This window comes from Panthera onca, chromosome C1, assembly GCF_046562875.1.
Source record: "Panthera onca isolate mPanOnc1 chromosome C1, mPanOnc1 haplotype 2, whole genome shotgun sequence".
Classification (NCBI taxonomy): domain Eukaryota; kingdom Metazoa; phylum Chordata; class Mammalia; order Carnivora; family Felidae; genus Panthera; species Panthera onca.
The window spans coordinates 197,830,805-197,857,858 of NC_138346.1; the positions used below are offsets into that span (position 1 = coordinate 197,830,805).

Consider the following 27,054-nt stretch of genomic DNA (forward strand, 5'->3'; position numbering starts at 1 on the left):
ACTGAATCCTTTCAACAACTCTAAGGACGACTATGATCTCCGCTTTACAGTTAAGGGAACGGAGGCACAAAGAGCTGAGTCACCTGCTCTGAGGTTGAGTAGTGGGTCTGACGGCAGCCCCCCTGCTCTAACCCCAGGCCCACCCTCTCCTCCATGCAGACAGAGCAGATATGCAGAGAGCGCCCCTGTCCCCGAAACCACAGATCTGCGCTGATAAAAGGGAGGGGAGGGGACGGGGTGCCACTGGACACAGCAGGGACCAGGCAGAGGTGTGGCTCAGCACAGCCTGGCCCAGGACCACCTTCCCAGGGCTGCAGATCCTTAATGAAAGGAAAAGCCCCGCCCCCAGCCCCCTTCAGCCATCCATACGGCTGGTGTCAGGAGGCCTGGGTCAAGTGCCAGTTCTGTCTCTGGCTCTCAGGGTGACCTTGGCAAGGACCTCGCAGGACCTCTCTTTTGGCGGCCGGCCCCCAGTACAGATGAACCAGGGCTCAGTGAGCAGATCACTCTCCCAGCTGGGCTCTGTAGTGCCCCCTGGTGGACAAATGAGCGCATGCTTCTAGCAGCTCTGAGACTGGGACCCCTGGAACCGCTCCTCTTCGCCCTGAATGCATGAAGGAGACACCCTCAAGTCTCATTTCTAGGCCCCAGGAGGAGGGTGAAGGTCCGGAGGAGATCTGGGTGGGCCAGGAGAATTCTCTGGTTTTGTCCTTCACTTGCTGTGTGGCTTTGTGCTCACCTGCCTCTCTCTAGGCCTGTTTCCCTGACTGTTAAGAAGGGAATCCTTTTTTAAAAATTTTTTTTTAATGTTTATTTATTTTTGAGAGAGAGACAGAGTGTGAGTGGGGGAGGGGCAGAGAGAGGGGGAGACACAGAATCCAAAACAGGCTCCAGGCTCCGAGCTGTCAGCACAGAGCCCAACACAGAGCGGGGCTTAAACCCACAAACCTTGAGATCAGGACCTGAGCCGAAGTCGGACGCTTAACCGACTGAGCCACCCAGGCGCCCCATCTAAGAAGGGAATCCTAGGGGCACCTGGGTGGCATAGTCTGTTAGGCGTCTGACTCTCGGTTTGGGCTCAGGTCATGCTCTCACGGTTTCTGGAGTCTGAGCCCCGCATCACGCTCCGCGCTGACAAGGCAGAGCCTGCTTGGGATTCTCTGTCTCCCTCTCTCTCTCTCTCTCTGCCCCTCCCCTTCTTGTGCTTGTCTCTGTCTCTCTCAAAATGAATAAACAAACTTAAAAAAAAAAAAAAAAAAAAGACAGGAATCCTGATCTGGGAGGCGTAAGGTTTGAATGAGCTGTGCGAGCTTGGGCAACTCCCTGCCCTTCTCCGGACCTTATTAGTTGATCGGACCAAATGGCCTCAGGTCCCCTCTGGCTCTGACATTCAGAGGTCCAAGGGGAAACTATGTATTTAGGGAGATTTAAGAAGAGGTGCAAGGGTCCCCAAGGGGGAACTTCCTTGAGGGAAGAACTGAGTCCAAATCGTCTCCCAGGGCTCAAAGGAGTCTACCTGGCATTGACTACATATTCAGGTTTTTTAATTTGACATATTTAATGAGAAAATATTCAGCGCCAGACCCTGCACGAATCGTCACTGTCCACACAGTAACATACAACACACACAGTCTTTGCCCTTGAGGAAAACTTGACAGCCTAGTCGAGGGCAGTGATTAGTGGGCAAACATTCACATTCTTGTCTCAAGTAACAAGAGGAATAGGGACAAGTCATAGCCACAGCACTGTTGGAAGATGAGCCTTCAGAAGAGAAGGGGCGTGTGAGTGGGGTTTTGAAGAATGGACAGGAGCCTATCAGACGCTGCGTTCTTTTCAATTTAAACAGCTTTTTCCTGTCACACTGGCTTGTGCAAAGATACCGATCTTAGTGAGAGTTCCGCCTTTCCCTGGGGAAAAGAGTTGTGATGCGGGTGGAAAAACCTAACCAACAAGATCTGGCTGCTCCCCTGGGGGTCTGGGGTGAGAACAGGCAACTACTGACCATGATGAGTGGGGTGAGTTTCAGGCACAGGGTGGGAGGCAGAGGTAGGCTGAGGCCACGGGTCAGACGCCTCACATGTTGATGTGGAGGAAAGAAAAGGGCCATGACAAACCAGCTGTGTGGATGTGTCCCGCCCTTAAATTTGCCCTTGAATCTCTTCGCTTCAAGTTTCTTCCTCTGCTCCAAGGCACAAACCAGCTCAGACTTTCCCAGGGCAAATGGGCCTCACCAAGTCTCTCCCGCCATGGGAGTCTCTTGTTGCCAGTGTGCCGCGGGATGCCTTTGGGTGGAGACGTGTCCGCAGTGCTCTGGAGCTGTCTTAGCAATTCACGAGTTAGCGGAGTTTCAGGAGTTTTGCAAACCAGTTGTTGGGCAGTCATCATTAAAAATGAAATAACCTAACTTTACAAACAACTAATCTTTACAATCAAATGCAGTTTATTAAAATAAAGACAAGACTCAAAACTCTTCACTTCCTCGTGATTTTACATTTTGCCATCATCGAGTCTCTTGAGGTCATCCGCGTCGATGGTATCTGTCTAATGGAAACTTGACATAACGATGTGCTTCGGCACATCTCTTCCCAACTCTGTGTTTGGTGACATCACATTGGTAACTTGAAACTGGCCAAGGCGGGATTATTTACTACCCGGGAATTGGTAAACACTGCACATCAGGGCTTGATTTGCTGTTTTGACTTTCTAAAGAAAGTGATGGACAAAATGGTAATGGCACAGACTATACCGAAGCGATGAAATATAGTATAACAGTAGTTCATGTATCAGACCTAATGACAATAATTTATTGAGAAAAGAGTTAGGAGACCAGAATGGGAACCCCGCTGCAAATTTTGATTGAGTTGCAACCATAGGCTGACCAGAGATACAAAAGTTTGGCAACAATTAACAACAGCATTCTGTGAAATTAATGGACTATACAGAATTTACAGTCAAGGGTGCATGCCCTGTGTTATTTGTAAACTGTGTGCAACACATCCTTTATATCCGTGAAATTCATAATAGACATACATACGTGTATAATGAATGTCTTTGGATTTCTGAAGAACCAGTCGTCAAACATTTGCCAGCACACCACTGGACAAATCTAAATCCAGGTTTAATAAAGTCCTTTTCAGAGCACGTTTCTTCTGGGGGAAGCCCTTTTCACCACAGGGAAGTGATTTCAGGGCAAAGAGACAGATGACCTCACGCTTCCATTGTGGACATTCCCCTGACCTCGGTGGCTCTGTGCCTTTGAGCTCCGTCATTTTCAACAATGACAATAAAAGCAACACATTCAGGGGCTTTGTGGTACTTTATTTACATTTGCCAACTGAAGTGCTTTAATAAGGCCGATTTGACCGCAAGTAACAGCAATTTCGCGGGCTCGTTGAAACAAGGCAGGAATTACCGGAAGTATGAATTCGGGCAGAGCGCGAGAACTCTCCTCTGCAAACCTTCATCACTCCCTCACCCTTCCCCGGCCTGCGCACAGCTTCCTGCTTCTTTTCTCTTGTGCAAACAGCAATGAGGGGAAAGGCAGTTACTTTACAGTCAACAGGTTGACCCTTTCTTAGGTCAGGGACCAGCCTGAACGAGTTGTGCCAGTCCGTATCCCCCGAAGGATCTGATTGGCCCGCTTGGATCAGGTAGGCTTTCCTGGACCAATCAGCCGCGGCCATGGGCGTGGAGGGGCGGAGTCACACGCACACCGCCCTGGCCTCGAGGTCAGCGCCACCGACTCGGACGGGAGGGGCTCCTCCGGGGAGACGGAGGGTGGGGCAAGGGCTGGGCCAACGCTCGGAAGGTCGTGTATCAAAGGAGGTCACACGTGAAGTACAGCCGGGTGGACGCCCAGGACTCCCCGGCAGGGCCGATTTCCTTTCATTCCCAGGGAGAAAGTCTTCTGGGTAACAGGCCACCTCGTGCACTGTCCGGTATCACATTCAGTTGCCGCTGAAAATGCCTTATTTACACACTTGATAGTTTTGTCTGTAAAGAGGTGAAAAACACATATGGCTCGCGCTCAGATAGCTTCTAAATATTGAGATCGTAGTAGAAGACAGTCATCTGTTTCTGCGGTCTGGTGACCATCCTGGGGCTCCCAGGGTTGCCCGTGGGTCCCCATGAAGGTGATGCTGCGTCATAATCATGTTGTTTCCTTACTTCACAATACGCCCTGAGCACCTCCCCGCCCCCCTGCCCAGGGTGGGCCACAGAGCCACAGGGTCCACAGGGCCTGGCACACTCCAGGTACTGAAGAGCAGGCTCTTCCGGGGGCGGATGGCCTGCCTGGGTTCGAATCCCGACTTCCCTACTAGCTGTGAGAGTCAGGCAAGTGACAACTATTCTGTGCCTCAGTTTCCTCACCTGTAAAATCGAGATAAATAACTGTGCCTACCACATATGGTTGTAAGGACTGAATGAGTTTGCTTTTTTAAATTTTTAATATTTATTTATTTTTGAGAGAGAGAGAGAGAGAGCGCGCGCAGGGGAGGGACAGAGAGAGAGGGAGACACAGAATCCGAAGCAGGCTCCAGGCTGCAGCCACCCCCAGGGCCCTTACACTCACCCCTTATCAGGACTGCCATCTCTCTCCTGCCCTCTGCCCCACACGGCTCCTCACCCTACACACACCAGCCTGCTTGCTGGCTTGGAGTGGATGACAGAGGAGACGGCAAATGCTAGCCCCTCCAGCCATTCTGCACACCAGTCTGCAGGGGTGCAGCTGAGAGTGGAATGCTAATACTACTACTAATAATACTTAAGACTTGAACATTGGGGTACCTGGGTGGTACAGTCGGTTGAGCATCCAACTTCAGCTTGGGTCATGATCTCTCAGTTCGTGGGTTCGAGTGCAAAGTGAAAATAGGGGCCCCTGGTTAAAAAAAAATGTGTTAAGAATGTCGAGACAAACATCTTCTCAGCCATGTGGCCAGAAGGCTGGGCCAATCGGTCTCCAGCTTCTGGGTGGGAAAACCCAGGTCCGGAGAGGGGCAATGGTGGCTGGAGGCCTGGGCTCACACGGCAGCTATGAGCCTGAGCCCCGCTTCAGGTGCCCTTGACTCAAAACTAACCACCTCCTCCTGGTTCTGGGGGATCTGTAGTCCCGTGAGAAGGAGCTCAGGGCTGGGCTGCCTCTGAAACTCCTGAGTCCAGGGGTATCTTTTCTTGAGCTACCTATTCTTTGTTGTTGTTGTTAATTTTAAGATTAAGAAAAAAAAGTTTTATTTATCTTTTGAGAGAGAGAGAGAGCACAAGCAGGGGAGGGGCAGAGAGAGGGGGGTGGGGAACAGAGGATCTGGGCTGACAGGCTGACAGCAGTGAGCCGATATGGGGTTCGAACTCCTGAACCGCAAGATCATGGCCTGAGCCGAAGTCAGACGTTGGGTTTCCTATTCTTGAATCCCCTCCAAAATCAACCTTTCTTTTCCCAACATCTTCTCCCAGCCTCTTCTGCCTCAGCTAAACCATTGGTTTAAGGGATGGGGGCTGGATAGTTCCAGATGTCCCAGCCATACATCAGCCCCCCTATGGGGACCTCAGCCCTGCCAGGGCGCTCAGGCAGAACCTGTCCCCAGAACTTCCCCTTGTCTCAGAAACTAAAGACAGCCCTGGACCTCACTGCGTGCCAGGCTCTACTCTAAGACTTGGCGTATCAGCTCGTTGTGCCTCGACGAGGTGACGGAGGTGCAGAGAAGGCACGTAATCTGCCCACAAAGCTGACATGGTAAGGTAAGGCTTTAGCTCAGGAAACCTGGTTTCAGAGAGAGGACTTTTAACCACTGTGTCAGGGACCTTGTGTCCCGTGATGGCCACCCTCCCTGTTTTCCAGACTCACAGGCCGTCCAGAACAATGACCATGTGTCCCAGTTTCGCTTGCAACTAGATGTGGCCACGTGCCTAATTTCTGGCCAAGAGGGAGGCCATAAGTGCAGCTGCCAGGTCACGCCTTTAATTAGGAGAGGTGTGTCCTCCTCTGTCCCCTGCCTGCTGGCTGCTGGTGAGAGCCTGGGACGACTGCCATAGCCTCCTAACTAACCAGTGTCCAGTCCAGCCTCCACACGACAGCCAGAGAACTCTTAACCATGATCTGAGTCAGATCATCGTGCTCCCCCACCTGAGCCCTCAGTGACTCCCCGTGGCCTTCGGAAGAAAGGCCAGCCTCCTTGATGGTGGGCAAGGCCTTTTTTTCTCCGGACCTAAACGATCTTCCTATCTTTTATTTATTTATTGTTTATTTATTTATTTGAGAGAGAGAGAGAGAGAGAGAGAGAGCGAGCCTGCACATGAGCCGGGGAGGGGCAGAGAGGACAGAGAGGGAGGGAGAGAGAGAGAATCCCAAGTGCCACCCGTGCACAGCCGGACGCGGGGCTCGATCCCGCGAACCGTGAGACCATGACCTGAGCCGAAATCAAGAGCCGGACGCCCAACCCACCGAGCTACCCAGGCGCCCCTCATTTGCCGCTTTTATCCTCTGCCCTCATCCCAGATCAATCACCAGGAAAATCTCATCTTTCTTTAACTGTCTATTCCTCCTCTGCCTTCCCAATTTCTCACCCCACACCTGGCAAACTGCTGTGCATCCTTTAAGATCTAGTCCAAAGGGTATGTCCGGTATGAAGCCTTTCCTGACTCTCCTGGCAGAGTGAGTGGCTTCCCGCTCTTGGCCTTCCGCGGTCCGTGTGCGGTCCGCACGTGGGATAATGATAGCCTTTCTGTATTGCCATAGTCTGTAGGCATCCACCTCTCCCCTCTCTCTATAGGGGTGGAACCTAAGTTTAGGCCATCGGTTGGTTGCCAGTACGGGTCCAGGCACCAAGCCAATAGCAGTCAAGTTCAAGAATGTGTGTGTGTGTGTGTGTGTGTGTGTGTGTGTGTGTGTGCATGTCCTGAGCTGGCTGGAGGCCCAGGCCAAGGAGACAGGCAGGACATCTAGAAATAGCCACCTCCCTGGGTCCAGACCAGGCCTGGCCCCCTGATTAACTGACCCTGAGTGAGGGTGTCGGGGCCCAGGATGGGTGGGTGGAGACCAAGAGGTATGACTCAGGCAGAATGTGGCTCTATTGCCCTCTGGGGTCTGCTAGCCAAGGCAGATGGGCCCTGCCTGACTGTTAGTGGTCTGTTCTGGGACTCAGACCTCAGTGACCCTCAGTGACCAGTGGGTATTTCAGGCCAGGGCTGGGCATCACCTGCTTCTTTGGCCCCGCGGCTTGTAGGTCAAAGGGGAGCCTGCCAGCCTACCCCCTGAGGAGGTGACGGGATTGGAGCAGAGACACTGGAAAAGTTTGTCCTCTCCTGGTTCTGGCCCCACCCCAATCTCTTCCCCCACTTGGAAGCACCCTCCCTGAACCACCAACTGCCAAAGCTTGAAGGATTAAAGGGTTCATCTGGCCCAACCCCCTGCCATGGCGTTGGGGACACTGAAAGAAAGAGACTGGCCCAAGGTCACAGAGCGAGGCAGGGCAAAGACTGTCTCTGGGAAAGGCGGTGTGGAATGGTGGCAGGCCATACAAGGCCTCGGGGCCAGGGTCCTGGGTCCAAATCCCGGCTCTCATCTGTAACCTGGGGATGGGAACCAAAGTGCCTACATCACGGGGTTACTGTCAGAATCACAAGAGCTGCGAGGCTGAAACCTGCTGAATCCAGGGCCCGGCGCTTCGTAAGTGCCGCACGGCTGCGGGCAATCGTTTTCCGCACCGCGCGTCACAGCGTGTAAAGGTTCTCTGTCCCCACGATCTCATGCGCTCCTTCCTCCCACCCTGGAAGGTAGACATGACTATCCCCATCACGCAGAAAAGGAGACAGGCACAGAGAGATTGACTGGCCAAGCTCACACAGCCGGTTATCGGGTCTCCCAACTGCCCTGCCAGGGGTCTTTCCCCCTCTTCCTCCTGGCCCCTGACAGCTCATACAGTGACTCGTCAAATGGAGAGAGTGACTGCGCACAGGCCAGTCCTCAGCTCCTGACGCCACCCTGGGCTGTTCTGAGCCCTGCACTGAACAACCCCATTGCCCATCTGACGTCACCCTCCCGACTCTGGTCCCATCCTCCTAATCTCTTCCTACCTCCCACCTCTAGGAGGGCAGCTCTTTCACCCAAGTCCACCCAGTTCAAGTCCAAGTAGACGGCTCCTTGCCTTTCCTATCTAGTGTCTTTGGTGACTACGGGGCCCAGAGATGCTGCCCCCCCCCCCCAAACAGCCGATCCCAAGATCCCAGGTCCCAGACTCCCGAGTCCAAGATCCCTTCTCTGCCAGACCCTTGCCAGGGCTTGCCAACCAGCTGTCCTCACCTAAGGACACACAGGGGTCACCTGTCCACACCAGCTAGGCTCATCAGGTCTCCTGGAGCTGCCTGCCTCTTTCCAGAATCTTAAGCGGGCTGTTCCTGAATGAAGTGTGCCCTAGGGAGCGACCATTGAACCAAACGTCTGTTTGCCGCTAGGTCACATGGCACATGAACCCGCCCCGGACCTCAGGGTAGTATGAAGTGCTGTTTATAGGTTTCCCTTTCTTATTATACTTTACTCAATCTCATATTATTTGTAGTTTTATAGGCATTAGGTTTCCCTTTCTTATTATACTTCACTCAGTCTAATCTAATATTATTTGTAGTTTTGCAGAGGCAAATTTTTCATTGGATAGAGGAGCAGGGTGGGGAAGGAGCCGGGGGCTGTCTGGAATCTGGTTTGATTACTTCCTAGGACCGGAGCTGTCCCTAAAGAGAGCTACTGTCCCTAAAGAGGCACCTGGCTGGCTCAGTCAGTACAGCAGGCAACTCTTGATCTTGGCGTCGTGAGTTCAAGCCCCGCGCTGAGGATAAAACTCACTTACACATGGATGATAATAAATTAAAAAATAATAAAGAGCTACAGTTGAGATTCTGGCTACAGCTATGTGCTCAGAAGGGCAGTTCTCAGCCCCACGACCCACAGGACAGGGCGCAGTCTCAGGGCCCTCAGGGATGGAGTGGAAAGGAGGCTACAAGACAGGATACTCTGGCAAGAGAAAAGCTGAAAGTAACGGGAAAGTGGGGGGACAAGTGGGGGCAGAATTTGCAAACCGAGAACTCTGAAGAAGACAAGCGATGTCCGTTGCTCTCGGAGACACTGTCTACTTCGCAGACCCGTGCCAGGCCCTGTGAGAGGCTCCGTGGACATGGCAGGGCCGGTGTAATAGGAAAAGTCAGACTCTGAGTCGAGTGGACCACATGGAAAGCGGGGTGAGTGCTTTGCTGGGGAAGATGGGGCTTCCCGAGGAGGGACAGTCAAGCTGAAAAGTAAGGAATAACTAAGAGAGTAGCAGCTAGGGAGGAAGAGTCCTCTTAGGCAAACACAAAAGAGATACATGGCACCCCTTTGAGATACAACGAGAACAGAGTGGCTGCAGCGTGGAGGGTGAGGAGAGGCAGGTGGAGGCCAGAGCCTGGGGGCCTCCCTGGAAGGCGGCTGAGAAGAGAAACAATTACCCTTTGTACTGCATTCCCAAGCTTATCTCCCCAGAGTCCCTGGGAGGCTGGCTTGGTGGGAACTGTGATGTGCTTTTTCTCAGATAAAGAAATACAGACCCAGAGAGGTGGTGACTTTGCCCAAGGCCACACAGCTGGTCTGTAAGCAACAGGGGCAGGAATGGAAGCCAAGTGAGTCTCACTCCAGAGCCCCCAAAGCTAGAGACGTAGACAGATTCACTCACGCACCCACTCGTTCATTCATTCATTCAATCAATATTCCATACACTCCTTCATTCATTCGTTCAATATTCATTCATTTATGCCAACCATCTGCCAGGCACTATTCTCGGAATAGGATTTCAGTAATAAACTTAACTAATGAAACAGACGGAGCAAGGCGGAAGAGTTTGGGCTTTATTCTGCCAACAGGGAGGACAGCTGGCTTCTGGGAAAGCCGAGGTGACCGCCCCACCACCCTGAGCTACCCCCTCTCCTCTCTGGGCAGAGAGAACCATTGTTCTCCTTCCAGGGAGCATGTGCCACAGGCAGCAGTTTCTCAGAAGCAACTGGTGTTGAGTAAATCCCTACCTTTTGCCATCATTTGTTCTCTCAGACCCACAGTATCTAGAACTCTTGGGGAACGAGGAAGCGATTTCCTTGTGGCAAAAAGAACACTGCATTCCAGCCACCGCGCTGCAATCCCCCTACATAGTGAGCTCAGGGAGGATGGGGGCTGTGGCTCTCCTGTTTCCCCTGGAACCCGCTGAGCCCAGCACAGTGTCTGGGCGCAGGAGGTACTCACGGAGACCGGCGAAATGCATGAGTTACTTAAAGAGAAAGGGAGAGATGTGGAAAACTTGTCTGCAGTTATCTGAAGGCACTTAATGGCCCCAGTGAGGAGACAGACACACCTGGTTCTTTGCTATTGGTTCAATGTCTCCAAGGGCCTTGGCTCATTCACATGCATCTCTGGGAAAAGTGCCCCGGGGAGACCCAGAAGGGAGAACGTAATCACCACTCCTTGAGTATTCTGTGTGTTAGGCTTCCATATGTTATCTCTTTTAATCCTCCTGTCAACCCTGGGAATAGATGGCCCTTCCTCCATTTGGGAGGAAAGGAGACTCAGAAGGGGAAGGGACTGGCTCCTAGTCTCTTGACTAGTAAGTTGCAGGCTTGGGATTTAGAACCAGGCTTCTTTCCAAAGATGCCGCTTCTGAATACATCATGCACCAGGGGAAGCTATGGAGGGTGTGGAGAGAAGGGTTAAGAACTTGATTCCGTGGCAGAGGGCTGCACCACCATTACCATAAAAAAAAAAAAAAAATTCCAGCAGCAGGTCCTGGGGGTGGACTGGGGCAGTCAACATGCAAAGATTAGGCCCCGAAGAGGTTATGGGGGGGGGGGGTTTCTATGTCCCTGGGTCAGTGGAGGCTCCAGCTCAGCTTCTTTGGCCTCTACCTCCGGTGTTTCTCCCCGTGCCAGTGGCACATCCCCTATTGGAGGCGTCTAGATGGCAGGGAGGGTCCAGGAAGCAGCCCAAGATGCTGAGTAGGCCCCCTGCTCTCCCCCCAGCCCCGCCCCATGGCCCCACGGATCATCCGGTGCAGCTGGCCCATCTCATTGGCTCTCTCTTGGTTACTCGGCTCTCCTCTTTTCCATCTTCCCAGCCTGTGGTTGCCGTGGAGACACAGAACAGTGACATCACCATAGGGCGAGGGCTGCGGAGATGCGCTCTTGGCAGGGACTGGCCCTGCGGCCTGCCAGATGTTGTATCCACAGCTGGATCTGCCAAGGGCAAGAAGGAGGGGCAGGAAAAGGGAAGGGCGCACATTCCCTCCCCTTACCCCTCGTTCCCCAGATGCAGGGAGTGTCACGGGGCAGAGAGGATGCAGGTAATCGGAGGGATGAGAAGCTGTACGTATTTGGAAGGGAGAAGACAGCCCAGTGGAAAGCAGATAGGGCGTGCCTGAGGAGTCAACTGACTCAGGTCTGGGTGTGCTGGGGAGATGGGGGTAGGGCAGCAAGGCTAATGGGTCTAGGCTTTGTCTCCAGGCTGCTCAGCTTAGGCAGGGGACAAAAGAACTTTGTGGCAGTGTCCTTCTCAACCCATCCCCCAAGTCTCTGCAGCTGCTTCCCCATGGCTGCAGCAGGTTCTAATCCTGCCCAGAAATGAGAAGATTGAGGATTGGAGAAGCCAAGCGATCTGCTGTGGGGGGCCCGGCAGGTGAGGGACAGGGCCTGAGAATCCCACCCTATCCAAGGATGACAGTAACGATAACAGCAGTGGAATCGAGCATGGAAGTCCCCCATGCTCAGCGTTTTAAATGCACTATCTCGTTTGCTCCCCAGACATCTCTAGGGGGGTAAATACTGTCATCACTTCCATTTTCAAGATGAAACTGAGACCCACAGCCACACGTCCAGTACCCAAGGGAATCAGAACTGGCTCACAGATCTACCTGCCCACAGCTGTTAGCCCCAGCCCTCCACGGCTGCATCGGAAGGACCATGTAGGGAGACCGCTCTGGCCTCTGGGGTCTCTAGCCGCTTGGTCCTTCAGAGAGGAGGTCCAGTGTCTAAAGGTTGTGACCTTGACTTAGAAACCATCCCACTCTCCTCCCCACCCTCCCCTGCACCTGCTCCGGCAATGAGGTCAGCAGGGCTCCGTGCCCGGCCCTAAGGCCTTCTGGCAAGTGGACCTGTCCAAACAAACCAAGAGCTTGGGCAAGCGAGGGCTCTTCCTCCCTGGCTTCTTCCCAGAAAGTCAGGTAGGGGCAGATGCTGTCCACTTCCACACGGAGAAACAGAGGCCCAGGAAGGAGGGTCTGCCACACTGCACATGTGCAGAGCTGCTGAGACCCCAGGGCTAGTGTGCCCTGTGCTCCTGCAAGCTCCCTGGGTGGGCCTCTGCTGGCTTCAGTTCGGTCGAGCACCATTCACTTCTTTTTTTTTTTTTTTTTTTTTTTTAACATTTATTCATTTTTGAAAGGCAGAGAGAGACAGAGCACGATGTGGGGGAGAGGCAGAGAGAGAGGGAGACACAGGAACAGAAGCAGGCTCCAGGCTCTGGGCTACCAGCACAGAGCCCGACGCCGGGCTCGAACTCACCGACCCCGAGACCATGACCTGAGCCGAAGTCGGCCACTTAACAGACTGAGCCACCCAGGCGCCCCGGGCACCATTTACTTCTGCAGGGCTTCCTATCTGTTCGGCACTCGCTTACCCCTCACTTCCTCTGGGGAGTCTCCCCCAAGCCCCTAGGTCAGGACAGGTCTCCCCTCAAAGCCACCAGGCTAGGTGAGGTCTGCCTGCCCAAAGGGGAGCTACACGAGTGCGTCTTATTCATGGTGGTCTCTCCAGAGCCTAGCCCAAGGCCTGGTGAAAAGTAGGCACTTTAATAAGGGGGGGGGGGGGATTAAGAAATGAATGGACCCCTCCAAGCTTCAGTTTGCTCATCTGTAAAACAGTGGAAATGATAAAACCTACTTGGTGGACTTTGCTCCGGAAGTTCAAGGAGAAAATGCACTTAAAGCAAAAAAAAAAAAAAAAAAAAAAAACCAAAAAACCATCAATACAAGGTGGATCTTCCTATTAAAAGCGCTTTGTAAAGTGTCCATCACACCTCAGGCTCTGTAAAGGAGGTGAGGGACATTCTGTGAAAGAGCTCAGAGAAGGGCCGGCAGGCAGGTCGGGGCTGCAGCGGTCAGGAGGTGGGGAGCTGCCCTTGAGCCTGTCAGGTGGCTGGGGGACGGAACTTCGGAAGGAGGTGAGGGGGCAAGTGACCCGATCAAATGCTCTGAGCCCTGCGTACAGGTCAGAGAAGCCTGAAGCGTGGCCAAGGAGGATGGGGAGCAGCCCTGCAGGGCGGAAAGGCCCGCGCCGGTGACATTCCACGGGGAGGGGCGAGCACGTGCGGGGCGGGAAGGGCGCGGCGGCTTGGGTCGCTTTCGCCAGGGGCAAGGTGGAGGGCACAGGGGCAGCTCAGCCTCTCACAGTGCCCCCCTGGTCTCTTCCCGCCACCGGCGAGTGCGCAGTGGCGGGAAAGCGCGGCTTCCGGAACCAGCTAAGACCAGGCTTGCAATCTGGGCTCCAATTAAGCCTCGCCTTATTTCCTGCGACCTTGTCAGTTCCCCTCTGAGCCTTGGGCTCCTCACCTGCAAAATGAGGACCAAGATGCCTGCGCCGCTTAGGGTCAGCCAGAGCTTTCCCGGCGTGGGCATCAGCCCTGTCTCCTCTAGTCTCTCACCTCTGCTCTAACCCCAAGCTCGGGGTGTCACTGGGGGACGAAGATGTCCGGAGCGCGCGCCCCACCTCGCGGGCACCGTGCCCTCAATTGCTTCCTCCTCAGATTGCGACGAGCGCCTGGAGGCCTGGGAAGAGAGCAGGTCCCGCCAGCGCGGGGCAGGGACTCGGAGGCCGGGCCCCCGCGCTGACGCAGGAGAGCCGGGAGCCACTAGCTGTCCCCCTCCCCAGGCCGGGCGGGTCGTGGGGGATGGGCAGCCAGCTCCGGGCGGTGGAGCGCCCGCCTGAGGCTTCCTATTTCGGGAGCTGGGGGTGTGGGCCACGCCTCACCACGTGATGCAAGGGCTATTTAAAGCGGCAGCGCGGGCCGGGAACCGCGGGTCCCGGAGTCCTTGCACGCGTGTTCTGTCTCCTCAGCTTTCTCGGCCTAGCCCAGCCTCACCATGGTGGACGCCTTCGTGGGCACCTGGAAGCTAGTGGACAGCAAGAATTTCGATGACTACATGAAGTCGATTGGTGAGTGCGACTCGGGATGCTGGGCGGGGGAAGGCCTGGCCGCGTGCGCAGCGCCGCGCAGCGTTCTGGCTCTGGCTGCTACTCCGCGAGCCTGCTGCGTCCCTCCTGCTCAAGGTTGGGGAGTAAGGGAACGCGGAGGGGGTGGCAGCATGGGCTAGGGCACGCGAGGCCTGTTGGAAGGGGGTTTTCATGGTCTGAACCCGGCTAGAGGGATTCCCAGGTAGCGAGGAGCAAGGTTAGGTAGGTGTGCAGGTCGATGTTGGGGCGGGGAGGGCTTTCGAGGAAGAGGCGTATATATATAGGATCTGGAGCTAGGAGGTGGGTTTGTATGAAAGGAGAGCATTGACCTAGAAGGTGGGAGGCTAGCGGGAGGAGCAAAAAACCAGGAGCATGGGTGGTTTAGGGATTGGAAAGTGTGAATACGCAAAGGGAATGGGGCGGATGGGGAGTGTACTATGGCGTAAAGAAGCGGGAACCCCGAGGAGGAAGGAGGTAGAAGAGGGAAGTACCGGTGAATGGGATATGAGGAGGCGCCGCACAGTTAGCAACAACCCCTGCCCCTCCACGTTGAACTAGGGAAAGGATGGCTGCTGGAGGATGCCCTCCTTCTCACCATCCAGTCTCTGACCTTGTCCCGCAGTGGTGTGTAACCAGGCTCTAATCGCGGTCTTAGAGCCTCGTGGTAGGGTGGGGCAAGAGGACCCATTATCAGCTGGCTCAGCCACTTGTTGGGGAGGGGTCTGGTGGAGAAAACCAGTGGACTTTTGGAGTGCAGCAAGGGTCCCGGAACAAGGCCAAGATCTGTTAAAGGCAGGGAGGGTCTTTGGTCTCCGAGGGCGTGGTGTTGGCTGGGGAAGAATAAAGATTCCGACTCTTTACAGGTGAGGTGCTTGGAGATCCCCATGCCTTGCCTAGTTTGACAGATGGGGAGACTGAGACCCAGAGAGACTGAAACTGGTCAGATCAGCCCCACAGCAGAGCTGATAAGAAAACCTAGATTTCTAGATGTGCAACCCAGAACTATTTTCCCCTATGGACCCTGGGGGTGGGAGTGGTAGGAACTGCTTAGCTAAGAATTGGCCTCCTCGTTTCCCCTCCTTGTATGGGCTTCGATGGAGGTGATGATGCCCTTTCACCCAAATCCCCAGGTGTGAGATTATCTTAGTCCCCCAGGCTGCGACAGGGAAACCAGCATATTGTTCATAGTCGAGCCCCATTCCATGCCTTCCTACTAGGGAAAGGGGGCTGGATTCTGGCAGATATCCAAATAAGGTGTGGGGGACCCACCTCTTAGCTCTGTTCCTAACCGTTTCCTGAACTAGGGACCACAGGTGTTGGCTCTTGAAACCAAAGCTCTCAACTGCCCCACCACAGTGTGCTGGGTACTATGCCCACAGACCCCAGGAAAGCAGCCACACTTGGAGCAAGCGAGCCCCGGGACAGCTGCCGGGAAGTCGGGATGCCCAGAGCCAGCCCCTCCTCCCTTAGTAGACATTCCAGCCAAAACCTGTGTCCCTGAAGTGAGCTGCAACATCCTTACCACCCTTCTCCCCTTATTTTGCCCCAAATAAGGGGGCGAATTTGGGCTGCAGGGCTGAGCGTCCATCCAGCCTGCTCTTCTCCATATACAGATGTAAAGAATGAGAGGCCCATGGGGGAGAAAAGACCGTCTTCAGCTCTGACAGTAAATAGCTTCAGCTTCATCTCTAAGTAGAACCCAGCTCTTTCTGAGCCTCCAAAATTGTCAGCCCCATTTTTGGTCTCAGTTTCTCTTGGCTCAGTCCCTCACTCACCTCTCAGTGGTTTCCTTCCTCAAACACACCACACCTCTGGGTAGGTCCTATGCAAACAGAGCTCCTTCCATGGTGACAAGGCCCTGCTCTCTGCTGGGGAGTGGGATCGGCCTCACTCTGACAGCAGGGCTAAGGCCAGTGCCCTTACTGGCCAGGCAGGGCGGAATCCGCCCTCGCCCCTCTAGTGTTAGACCCAGGGTTCTCAGGACATCCAGGCAGACAGACTCAGCCCAGTTAGTACCAGTGATCACAGGCAGACCTGGTGGCCATGCTGGGAGAATGGCCCAGGGAGGAACGGCAAGCAAGTTTTGGAGCCTAGATTCGTGTCTACCACTCACTCTTTGACTTTGGCGCAAGTCACCTCTCTCCAAGCCTCATCTGTTAATTGGGGATATTAAAACCTGTTCGGGGCTGTTACGAGCATCAACTGAAACAACCTGTGTAGGGTCTGGGCGAAGTCCCTCACTTCCAGCCAGGGCTGTGTAGCCCGGCACACCACCTCCCCACGCTGGGCTGCTTCTGGAGGGCTCACCACAGCTGCTGGGGGCAGAAGGGCGGGCAGGGTGTCGTGATGGGAGGTTGGAGGCAAGAGGGCAGATCTCAGGGAAGCTAGGACCTGAGGGGCTTAAAGCTCTGTCCAAGAGCTCTTTGTTGCACACTCTTGTGGGACACTCGGGCTTTGCCCAGCACCCAAGGAAGCGGGGCTTGGGTCAGCAGGGAGTTCCCACAGGGCCTCAAGACTAGGAGCCAAGAGACCTGGACTTGCATCCTGACTGCACTAGCACCTGAGGCATCTCCTAAATCTGTATACTGACACACACACACACACACACACACACACACACACACTCCCTTCTGCCTCCCTTCTGGGTTACGGATTAGAGGCTTTAAAAATAACCTTGCCAATAAATAAATAAATAAATAAATAAATAAATAAATAAATAAAAATATGTCTTTAAAAGATTAAAAAGAAAAATAGAAAATATCTTACTGCTATACATAGGGGACAAGGGTAGCAGTGCATTTCAGGGCAAACACTTCCAAGGTGGGAAATTCTTGTCCCTCAGGCTCTGGAAGGCAAAGTCTACATTTCTCTTCTTTGCTCAGCCTGTGGGCTGAAAGCTGCTCAGGTGCCCTGGAAGGCAGCCCTTGCTCCAGCCTAGGGAGGCCATATAAGCCCACTCTTCAGTCTAACAATTCTGGGTGTGAATTCCAGATCTGTGACCTTTGGGCTTCAGCTCTGTTTTTTGCATCTGTAAAGCAGAGCTAATAGCATCAAGCCTTCAGGGAGAATGGGAGGGCTGAGGGCGATAACATGCACACGAGGACAGTCCTCACCACACAGAGGCCCCTGGGCCACCGACTTGCTGTGGCATGCCTGTCCCTTAAGGTTCTCTTCTGTCTATTGCAATCAAGTGTCTCTTCACTGCACAGAGCTAACAGGAAAACTGAATTTAAAAATGGCCAGGGTCTCTGAAAGCTCTCATACTCCTCTGCTCTCGGTCCCACGTCCGGGCCTGAGAGTTGTTCACTGAGGTCCCTGTGCTCTGCCTTCCCGCTTCACTCAAATGCTCATAACCTTCCCCCTGCTCTCAGGTGTGGGTTTTGCTACCAGGCAGGTGGCCAACATGACCAAGCCTACCACAATCATCGAAAGAAATGGGGACACTGTCACCATAAAAACACATAGCACCTTCAAGAACACGGAGATCAGCTTCCAGCTAGGGGTGGAGTTCGACGAGACAACAGCGGATGACAGGAAGGTCAAGGTGAGTCATGGAAGGGGGTCTGGGAGTTGGAGGGTGTGGAGACGTGGCACCTTACTGTTGCACCCCGAGGGGCAGGTGGTTATGGGGGACTGGAATGAACAAGGTACATAAAGCCTGTGCAGTGCTGGGATGCCCCAGGTGCTAGAAGCACACTAGTCCTGTCTTCCTCCCTCTCTTCTTGGGGAGCATCTATCTGGGAGTGGGCAGCACAGGGCCAGGATGTTCTTCTGACCTCAGCGTTGACTCCAGCTCCAGCTCAGTGACCATGCATGGCATGCACTAGTTCTGGATTTCTTTCCAATCCATAGACGGGAGAGTTATGTGGCCATGACTGTGACCTCCAAGTGCTTTAGGAAGAATGCCCAGGAGAATTCAGAGCCCTTCCCTGATTGAGCAGACCATCCTGGCCTCCAGCAGTACAGGGGGCAGCTGGGAACAAGAGGTCGGGACCTACTCAGAGGCTTCCTTTTCTCCAACCTCCACCTCCCAGCCTTGGCCAGTGACCCTGAGGAACTATTTCCAATGTTGCCAGCCCACAGGCAGGAAAAGCCGTGTTCTGGATGGGGCATGGTCTACGGTGTTTGTAGGTCTTCTCACCAGGCCTTAGCCCCTCTCCTCCCAGGGAGGGAGGGGACATCTACCTCTAGTCTCAGGGCTTCTCACGTGTGGTGGCTCTTGTCTTTGCTGCTTGCCTCAGGCCTCCCAGCCCTCTCGGCCACGCATGGCAGAGAGAGAACTAAGGGGCTTTGATCTCTAAAGGGAGTTCCTATAGCAGTATCGCCACCAGACCCTATCAGTCAGCCCCTCAGCTGTTTCTCGGCTTCCTCACAACTGCCCCAGAAAAGACAGAACAGGGTCTGGTCTTCTCCTTGTGAAGGAAGCTGGAGCCCAGGCCAGAATCAACAGGAAGCTGGCGGCAGAGCTGGGATGGTGCCCAAAGATGTCATCCTACCTTGGAGAGAGGTAGCTGCCCTATCACCTGCATCTGCCTCCTTGACTAGCCCACTTTTTGAGGAACAAGAATCCCAATGAAACAGTAGTGCTCTGGGATGCCTAGGCTAAAAATAATCTGGAGTAGGCAAAAAAAAAAAAAAAAAAAAAAGAAGAAAAGAAAAAAACCACCACCTTGGGGGATGGGAACGAGGAGTAAGGTGGTGGGAGCAAGGATGCACAGCCACTCCCCATGTGGCCCCGAACACACACACAGCCTCCTCAGATTCTCCTACTGAACCCTGCTCAGCCAGAGTCCCCTAGCCTGACCTAGAGCCCCCAAATTCCTAAACAAGAGAGACCTGGGAGAGCTGCCAAATGAGAACCAGCTGATGCAGGCTGGCAGAGCCCAGAAGACTAAGTGGGCATTTGACCAGGGTCTGGAACACTCCAAGGGCACCCAGTCCCAGGACCCGGCAGTTGCTGTCCACTTGTCAGCTGAAGGGGCCACATGATGTGGATCGGGAAGAGAGAGGAATACAAAGCAGGAAGTCTGATTTCCCAGCACCTCCCATCTCCATGGTCTGTTAGACGTTATGTGTGATCAGCACTCGGCCGGAGAGTCTCAGGACCCCTCCTCACCGGTCTTTCCTGGGGATACAGGATGATTCATGTCCCCTGTATCTAAGGGGCCCTAGGGCTGTGGACATCACCCAGAGGAGGGGATGAGTGCCCGTTCCGAAGGCTGGTGGCACTTCTCAGAACCAGGCTGTCTGGCTCCACCATGCTGCCGGCGTCTCCCTACCCGCGCAACACCTGAAGGCCCCCGCCCCAGCCAGGCAGTCGTGGAGCAGAGGCTGGAGGAGGACTAGACAGCCTGCGGGGCTAGGTTGGAGGCGGCCGCCTGAGCTCCGTTAGTTTGGGACAGAGGCAGGGTCCTCTGTGACCCCAATGACCAGACACCATCCTGTCACTCAGTCCTGGCTCAGATCGCAGCTCAGACCTCTACCCTCTTTCACAGTCCATCGTGACGCTGGACGGAGGCAAACTTGTTCACCTGCAGAAGTGGAACGGGCAAGAGACAACACTGGTGCGGGAGCTAGTTGATGGGAAACTCATCCTGGTAAGATGGACAACTTTGGAGCCTCACCCAACCGGTTACCACCCCTTCCCCTTCGGTCAAGCCTGTGGGAAAGCCAGCGTCTTCCCCTGGGAGCAGTGGAGGGTGGAGGCGGGGTTGGGATGGCTTTAGGTGGGAGTTTTCTGTGTGGTAGCTTTGGACTCATACAGGCCTGGATTCACATCTCAGCTTATACGAAACAGGGCTTCACACACGTCACCTTCTCTGTGTCCCGCTGTAAAAGGGGCATGAGCAACACCAAACTCGTGGGCCGCTGGGGCATCAGGAGACCGTGACGTAGAGCACACAGCATCACACGGGCGAGGCAGAGGGCTACCACACGTGCCCCACGGCCTTAGTGTCCTCCTCTGTTGCCACCTTGCCTCACCCGGGAGTAGAAAGCAGGGCCAAGCTGGATCCCAGGCCCCTAGGAGAGGCTTCGCTCTCCTCCCTGGGACTGCGCTGCCACACAGAAAGCCTCTGGGCAGGGACAGTGGGGCAGTGACAGACCAGCCCTTTCCACCTCATTCCAGCCCCACCGCCAGTCAGTGCGTTGCATGCCTGGCCCTCTGCGAGTACCTGATAACAGCCTGGGGAGGAAGGGACAGCCAGGCTGGCACGTGGGTCTGTTTGGGGACAAACTTGGGGCCTCCGCTGGAAGAATGTAGCCGTGACTGAACACCCCCAGGCCCTGGGCAGAGACAGCAGCCCCTGTGGTCTCTGTAACGCTCTCCCTGCATTGCTGCATCCAGGAGGCCCTGCAGAGTTAAGAATGAGGTGTCTAGGTCTGGTGGGAATGTGATACGCAGGACCAAACACTCACTGGGCAGTTCGGCCTGTGGTGAGGCCACGGGCCTGGCTCTACGATGCCAGGCTGGATGATGGTGGCTCCAGCCTCTGGTCCCTGCACTACTCTAAGTCGGGGAAGGAACGGAGAGTTGGTGGCCTAGCACAGTTCTTGCCCAAGAGTCTCTGGACATTTGTATTATTTGTCTACTACGTGCCAGGCACCATCTTAGGCACTACGGGAATGGTGCAAGGGAGAGAAAACACCCTGAGATCTTGACCAGTCACTTCCTCTCCCATAGCTCATTTCCCCAACTTGCTAACAGAGGAATTAAGTGCCTAACGAAACTAAAAGCTTGGTGCTAAGTATTAGAAAAAAAGACACGTAAAGTACCTGGCACACAGCAGGCAGTCAATACATGAAGATTATTGGGATGAAGGTGGAGGCCCTTCCCAACAGAATGCGGAGTGCCCCAATACCTTCGGTGCCCTCACCCCTGCCCTAATCTGACTCTGTCTCTCCTTTCAGACACTCACCCATGGCAGTGTAGTTTGCACTCGTACTTACGAGAAAGAGGCATGACCTGTCCACTCCTTCACCGACTGCTCCTCTGCCAATCGACTAGCCCTGGACTCAGCACCGAATTGCCTCATTTTTCCCTTTGGCGTTTTGTATAAATCCACCTGGGTTGGGGAAATTCTTCTGGGGTCAGGCGACATCAGCCTAGATCCGTTTCTGGCTCCCAGTGTGTATGTTTGTTTTTTCAACTGCATCCAAAGGGTGCTCTAAGGTCAATAAAGCAGAGCCAAGGTCACCAAATTGCCTTTTTGCCTTTGGTGACACGACTCTGGGAGTCTTGGTTTCCTGTGTGTTGGAGAGTGGGCAGAAATACTGCCTGAAGGTCACTCAGAAGCAGCACAGATGAGAGACTGAACTGGACAGTCTCAGGGACAGCGGTAGCTGATCACGTAACGCGTATTAAGAGCACAAGAGCTGCACCTACACCTTGCCTTTACACTGTCCCCCCACCCCATGGCCAAATGAGCTAGTCCAACCTGGAATAATCCATCAGTGGCCCGGCTTCCCCAGGCTTGGCTACTAAACTGTCACCTCAGGCCCATCCTGCGCTGAATGCCCTTGGGTTTGGAAAGCTGCTCTTGTCTGTGAAATGCTGTGGTCTCTCTCTTTGCAGAACATAGGCTCAGGACACAGGATGCAGGCTTGTGCCTTCGTAGTAGGAGCAAATGCTCGCTGGCCAAGATGACTGCTAAGCTCCCTTCTATGCCCTCGGCCATTCAGGGTTATGAATTCTTACCGGTTCTCTAATCAGCTCTGGGGGGAGAGGTCATCTAATCATTACAGAAGGGAGGGCTTGTAAGTGATCTCCTAAGAAGGCTGTGACCTGCTGGTGCCTCTGGCTCTGTACCTCAGCTGGGCCTCTCTCCAAGGTCTGAAGTAACATATTAAATGTTTTTCTGTCAACTAATACAGACTCGGTGACTTTTAAGGCTGTAAATTACCCAGGAAGAGGGATTACGGCAATAAGAACCTTCAGTAAGTTTAAAACCAAACACACTTCCGTTTAGTGCCAGGAATTGAAGCAGAGACCTGAAGTGGGACCAAGGGACTCACACGGTAGTGAATACAAAGTAAAGCAATGATCTTGGCTTGAGCTGTCTGGTTCAGTGGTCTGGCAGAATGTCACACACAAGCTCAGTCACTGCAGACGATGGTTTTCTGGCTGTCACTTCTAGCATGATTGAATCATGTCAGGGGGAATGGAAAAAGTGAGCACCACTTCTTACCATGTTCTCCCTCATCCTGCCTATCTCCCTCGGCCCCCGTGTTGGATGCTCACCAAGCAGCCCAGGGCAGACCCGACAGGGAGGGGCCACCCACTCTGTTCTCCAACTACAGCCAGACTCGCCTCCACAGCGGTACCTGTGGCTGGAGCCTGGACCCCTGTGCAGGAATCTGGCTCTGGCAGTGGCAGCTGGAGAGGGTAACAGGACCTCCTGCTGGATGAAGGAAGTTGAGTGAACGAACGGGCGAGCTGCAGGGGTCACTTGCAAAGGGACCAGGAATGATAAGTGAACGACAACTCATTCGGGCAGATGCTTCTGACTTCTAACTCCCAAACCTGCCTGCTGCATGAGGGGAAGTCATCTCCCATGGGCGAGAAGCCAGCGGGGTGGGAGGCCATTTTCTCACTACTGAGTCTTTCCGGGAGCCAGGGCTTCAAGGCACCGGGCTCCTGGTTCCTCCTCCTCTCGGCCACCCCCCTACTCTCTCCGCTCTCACTCCTTGTGCTTCTTCTTGTGCTTCTTCTTCTTCTTCTTCTTCTTCGCTGCCTTGCTGTCCTTGGAGGTGTGCCTTGCCCTCTTGCCTGTGTCACTCTCAGAGTCTGAGCTGTCCGAGTCAGATGACTTCCTGTCTCTGTGTTTCTTTTTCTTCTTTTCCTGAAAAGAAAATTTAAAAAGTGGCGTTGCGTGTGTGCGTTTGCTTGAAAGTACTGCAGCATATAATCAATAGGGGACCATTTAACATATAAAGCATTAAGAAGAGTAAGTTAAATCTTCAAGTATCAACGAGAAAAGATACCCCAAACAAGTGAAAGGACCGAGTCATGCTACAGCATGTATCCTAGAGTCCAGCGTGTTTACCATACCATATAATGTGTATATTTACACATACCTGTAGACGTGTAAAATACACAGGTGTATGAAATACACAGAACAACGGGAAGGACACAAACTGGCGACGAGTGACCTCAGGAATGAATGAATGGATGGAAAGATGGAGTCTTTTACTTTTTACTTCATAGAACTCTGTCCAGTTAGATTCAAAAAACCAAAAAACCAAAACACGAGTGTCCTTACTTTTATTTTTAAAAAGCACAGGTGAAGGGAGTCCTTAGAGGTCATCTAGCGTAGCTGGAGGCAGCGCCCCCAGGGGCCCGAGGTCCGCGGAATCAGAGTGAGAGCTCCAGGACCTGGGGGTCCCGCGCTGGTTTCCAGCAGACCTGATGCAGGGAGCAGAGCTGCCATCAATTAGAAAGGCTCCCGCTGCCGCCCTTGACATGTGTCCTCTCTAACCTGCGCAATGGCCCTGTGAGATTTTACTGCGAGAGGGAAGAGCCCAGAAAGAACTTTCTCCAAACTACAACCACCACACCATGCCGCCAAAGGAACAGCACAGACTCAAAGGATGGGAGGCAGATTTCTAGACTTCCGTGCGGGGCTTCAAGCAGTTTTTAAGCAGTGAGTAGCTTTTTCCTTGAATTTCAAACGTCTGTATTGCCTCAGGAAGGTTTCTAAGAAGGGGATATTAGGAGTAAGAAAGAGACGGGCTGAAGAGGCACGGCTCCTGCTCCCTCTACGGGTTCCCGGCCGGCATCCCGAGGGCTGTTGAGTGCCTGAGTGGTACGCCAGGTCTTAGGAGCCGCTGTGAGAAATGATGGACGGAACACCGGACCAGGTGTCAGACCCAGATTCGAGTTCTGGCTTTGCCACTTACGATCACTGCTCTGCAACTCAGCGCGAGCCATTTTATCTCACGAGACCTACTCTCCTCAAATGTGACGTGCAGCTGGGAACAACACCTGTGTCACACGTCTGTGGTAAAGACGTGATGAGACAGTGTCCGCGGCTCAAGAGGTTGAGAGCCACTTGTCCCAGACCACACGGGCAGGGCTGGGACCCGCACGCGCATGAGACAACTGGCAATCTCCTGAGTTTTCCTCTGTGGCGCACGGCCTCTCCTCCCGTACAGCAATGGCAGGCCTCGTTGTATGGTGGTCAGTGCAACGATTTCGGAATCAGACAGAGTAAAGTTCAAATTCCAGCTGCCGCTTATTAGCTCTGTCACTTGGGACGAGAGACTTAACTTTTTGGAACCTCGGTTTTTTCTTTTGTTAAAGAAGCTATGCGGATTAAACAAGACAAGCACTAGTTACCAGGCACGAAACACCTGATACGTGGTAGGCGCTCAGTGGTAGCTACAAGTACTGTTCTCTCATTTCAGAGAACTCCCGGAATGTTCTGACAGTCTAGTCAGGCATCTCTGGCAGGTGAGTCAAAGTTTTGAGAGAAGAGTAGACCAAAACTGTTTCTTGAAGTCTCCAGTGGAGTAGGGAGACGGGAACAAAGCCGCCCCGGCCACATCACCAAGCTGTAGGGACCGCGGCTGGGGGAGCGGAGAGCCAGCAGATGGACGGTGCTGTATCTTCTGCTGACAGGCTCATGGAGACCAGTCACGGGGTACGGGGCCCGGGGAGCCTCACTGCGTTCTGCCCCTGAGGTAGGGCAGGGTCCTGGCGGAGCGAGTCTGGCACCTGTCCCTCCAAGCCTGGCACGGCGTGGATAAATACGTGAGGAAGGGGAGCAGTAGCGTTTTACATCCAAACAGTACTTTAGTTTATCGAGCTTTCTGCACCCGTCCCGCTACAACAGTAATCCGGTAAGGTCAGACTTCAGGAATCCCCACCCCCACCGTGCAGATAGGAAGGCTGCAAGTAAGAGGATCACCACGAGGTGACCGAGGCCCAAGCGACAAGAACAGTGTGCTTTGTAACTCACGGTGGGCGTGATGTCCACTGTGCTTGCTCTCAAAGATGTAAACTCAAGAGGAGGAAAGAGAAAAACAAGTCACAGGCCATGTGGGATGTGGACTGTACCTAGAAAGGAGGCGGGGGGGGGGGGCGGGGAGGGGAACGGCCTTCTAGACCTCACTCTTGGTGCGAAAACTCTTTTGTAAGCTGACCAAAGAAAATCTAGTCCTCCAGCAGGTGGCGTCAGTTGCTTCAGCGGGGGTGGTGCAAGACGAAGGTCTGGAGTTGGGATTAGGGAGAAGATGCACAGCCAGAGCCTACACCAGCTTCTGGTGCCCTGACTGCATTCAAGGGGCAAGTGGAACGGAAGAGAAAGGGTAAAAAAATGACCCTGGATGTGAGTCCCTGGCAGACAGGGCGGGAGGTGCACGGGAAAGAAGCCACTGCTCAGAACTGCTCTCCAGGAAAAGCCAGTATCCAGTGACAGCAGCTAGCCCACCCATTTTCTCGGTAGTTCTGCAACAGGTTAGCAGCAGCCCAGCAGGAGAAAAACAAAAACAAAAACAAAAACTGCGAAAGGGGAATAACAGCAGCTAACTTTTAATAAGTACTTAATTCTCTAGATGCTGAGCTGGGTACTTTATACACATACCTCCCTCCTCTGACCTTCACAACAAATCTGTTGGTTTTTTTTAATGTTTATTTTTGAGAGAGAGACAGAGAGGCAGAGAGGGAGACAGAGAATCCAAAGCAGGCTCTAGGCTCTAGGCTCTGAGCTGTCAGCACAGAGCCCAACGCGGGGCTCAAACTCACAAATCATGAGATCATGCCCTGAGCCAAAGTCAGACGCTTAACTGAGCTACCCAGGTGCCCTTCACAACAAATCTATTAAGTGGGCATAATTACCCCTATATTTTCAGGAAAGAAAAAGGTAACTTCAAAGGGGATGACTGAGATGGACTTGCCCACATGGTAGGACATGGATTTGACTCAGGTTGGGTCCCAGAGGAGACGTTCTTTTTAGCTCTGTCTGCATTAAAGGCAGCACCTAACTTAGTACCTGCCAACCAAAGGCACTGATTTTTGGCCCAAAATCAATCAAGTGAGCATTTATTCTTATTTATTCTTAAGAATTATTCTTGAGAAATGATTAGTTCTCAAACTGAGAAGTTCACTGGGGTGAACTTTCGGGAACTAAGATAGAGTGTAATTCCTTGATAGAATTTACCTATAATGCACCAGTTTACCATAGCTTGGAATGGGTAAGACCAGAAGAAAAAGGTTTATCAATCAACTCATAAATATTTATTTAACTTTACCTACAAAGCACTTTAGGGAGCCACAGGGGCATACAGTGTTGCTTAAGAGATAAGAAGAACACACCAATTTTTAATAGAATTCAGGCACAGTACCTACTATTTCACTGAGTAGTGGAACTTGGCACCATTCCTCCAAACCTGAGCCAACCTCGTCAAATCAGGGAATAACTCATCCGACAAGTATTTATTGAGTGCCTTCTGAGAGCCAGGAATATCCATTAATTAATTTGTCTCTTAAAATAGGATAGTCGAGTGAGGTCGGAAATCAGGGATCATGAGCCTTCAAGAAACAAATTATCAAAGATAAAAACTAATGGAGATACTAGGGAGTCCATGGCGGTAATGTTAAGCACAAAAAACATGCCATTAACACACAAGGGAAAAATCGATCATGTCTGAGGAATCTGAGGCTGGCTTCATGAGAGATAATATGTAATGTGTTATGCTTCCGAAGCATGAATATGGTTTTGGCAGGTCGAATGGTGGTGGTGGTGGTGGTGGTGGTGCTGATGGAAGAAGGAAAGCGGGGGGGAGACGGGATGAAGGCAAATGCTCGGAAGATCTTTCGGGGGTGAC

General features: G+C 53.3%; 2 protein-coding genes and 1 long non-coding RNA gene across 6 annotated transcripts in view; 1 reads left to right on the plus strand and 2 right to left on the minus strand.

Moving 5' to 3' along the window:
- Positions 1–2,417: 2,417 nt before the first annotated feature.
- On the minus strand, positions 2,418–4,190 carry LOC132673073 (uncharacterized). Its single transcript, XR_009607857.3, has 2 exons — positions 3,035–4,190; positions 2,418–2,703 (listed from the first exon to the last, which is right to left on the minus strand). It is a non-coding gene; the product is annotated as an uncharacterized LOC132673073 (long non-coding RNA).
- Positions 4,191–14,050: 9,860 nt separating this feature from the next.
- FABP3 (fatty acid binding protein 3) lies at positions 14,051–22,096 on the plus strand. The gene is made up of 4 exons (XM_060621917.3): positions 14,051–14,211; positions 17,601–17,773; positions 19,725–19,826; positions 21,139–22,096. Exons 1-4 carry the CDS (start codon positions 14,139–14,141, stop codon positions 21,190–21,192), a joined length of 402 nt encoding a protein of 133 aa, XP_060477900.2. The 5' UTR covers positions 14,051–14,138; the 3' UTR covers positions 21,193–22,096.
- A 73-nt stretch (positions 22,097–22,169) lies between these two features.
- The window catches only part of ZCCHC17 (zinc finger CCHC-type containing 17), a 60,925-nt gene continuing 56,040 nt past the window's right edge, over positions 22,170–27,054 (minus strand). For 3 of the 4 annotated variants that reach the window (XM_060621909.3, XM_078452136.2, XM_078452137.1), the window contains 2 exons: positions 22,912–23,069; positions 22,170–22,625 (listed from right to left, as the gene is read on the minus strand). In XM_060621909.3, the coding sequence (XP_060477892.2) occupies positions 22,436–22,625; positions 22,912–23,069 (348 nt within the window). In that variant the 3' untranslated portion in view covers positions 22,170–22,435. The remainder of the gene's footprint in view (positions 22,626–22,911; positions 23,070–27,054) is intronic. The other variant, XM_060621910.3, reaches the window with a different exon arrangement.

Coding starts and splice junctions, on each gene's coding strand:
- FABP3 (XM_060621917.3), top strand. CDS start 14,139: ATGGTGGACGCCTTCGTGGGCACCTGGAAGCTAGTGGACAGCAAGAAT. Junction 14,212..17,600: donor TGACTACATGAAGTCGATTG/GTGAGTGCGACT, acceptor CCCTGCTCTCAG/GTGTGGGTTTTGCTACCAGG. Junction 17,774..19,724: donor CGGATGACAGGAAGGTCAAG/GTGAGTCATGGA, acceptor CCTCTTTCACAG/TCCATCGTGACGCTGGACGG.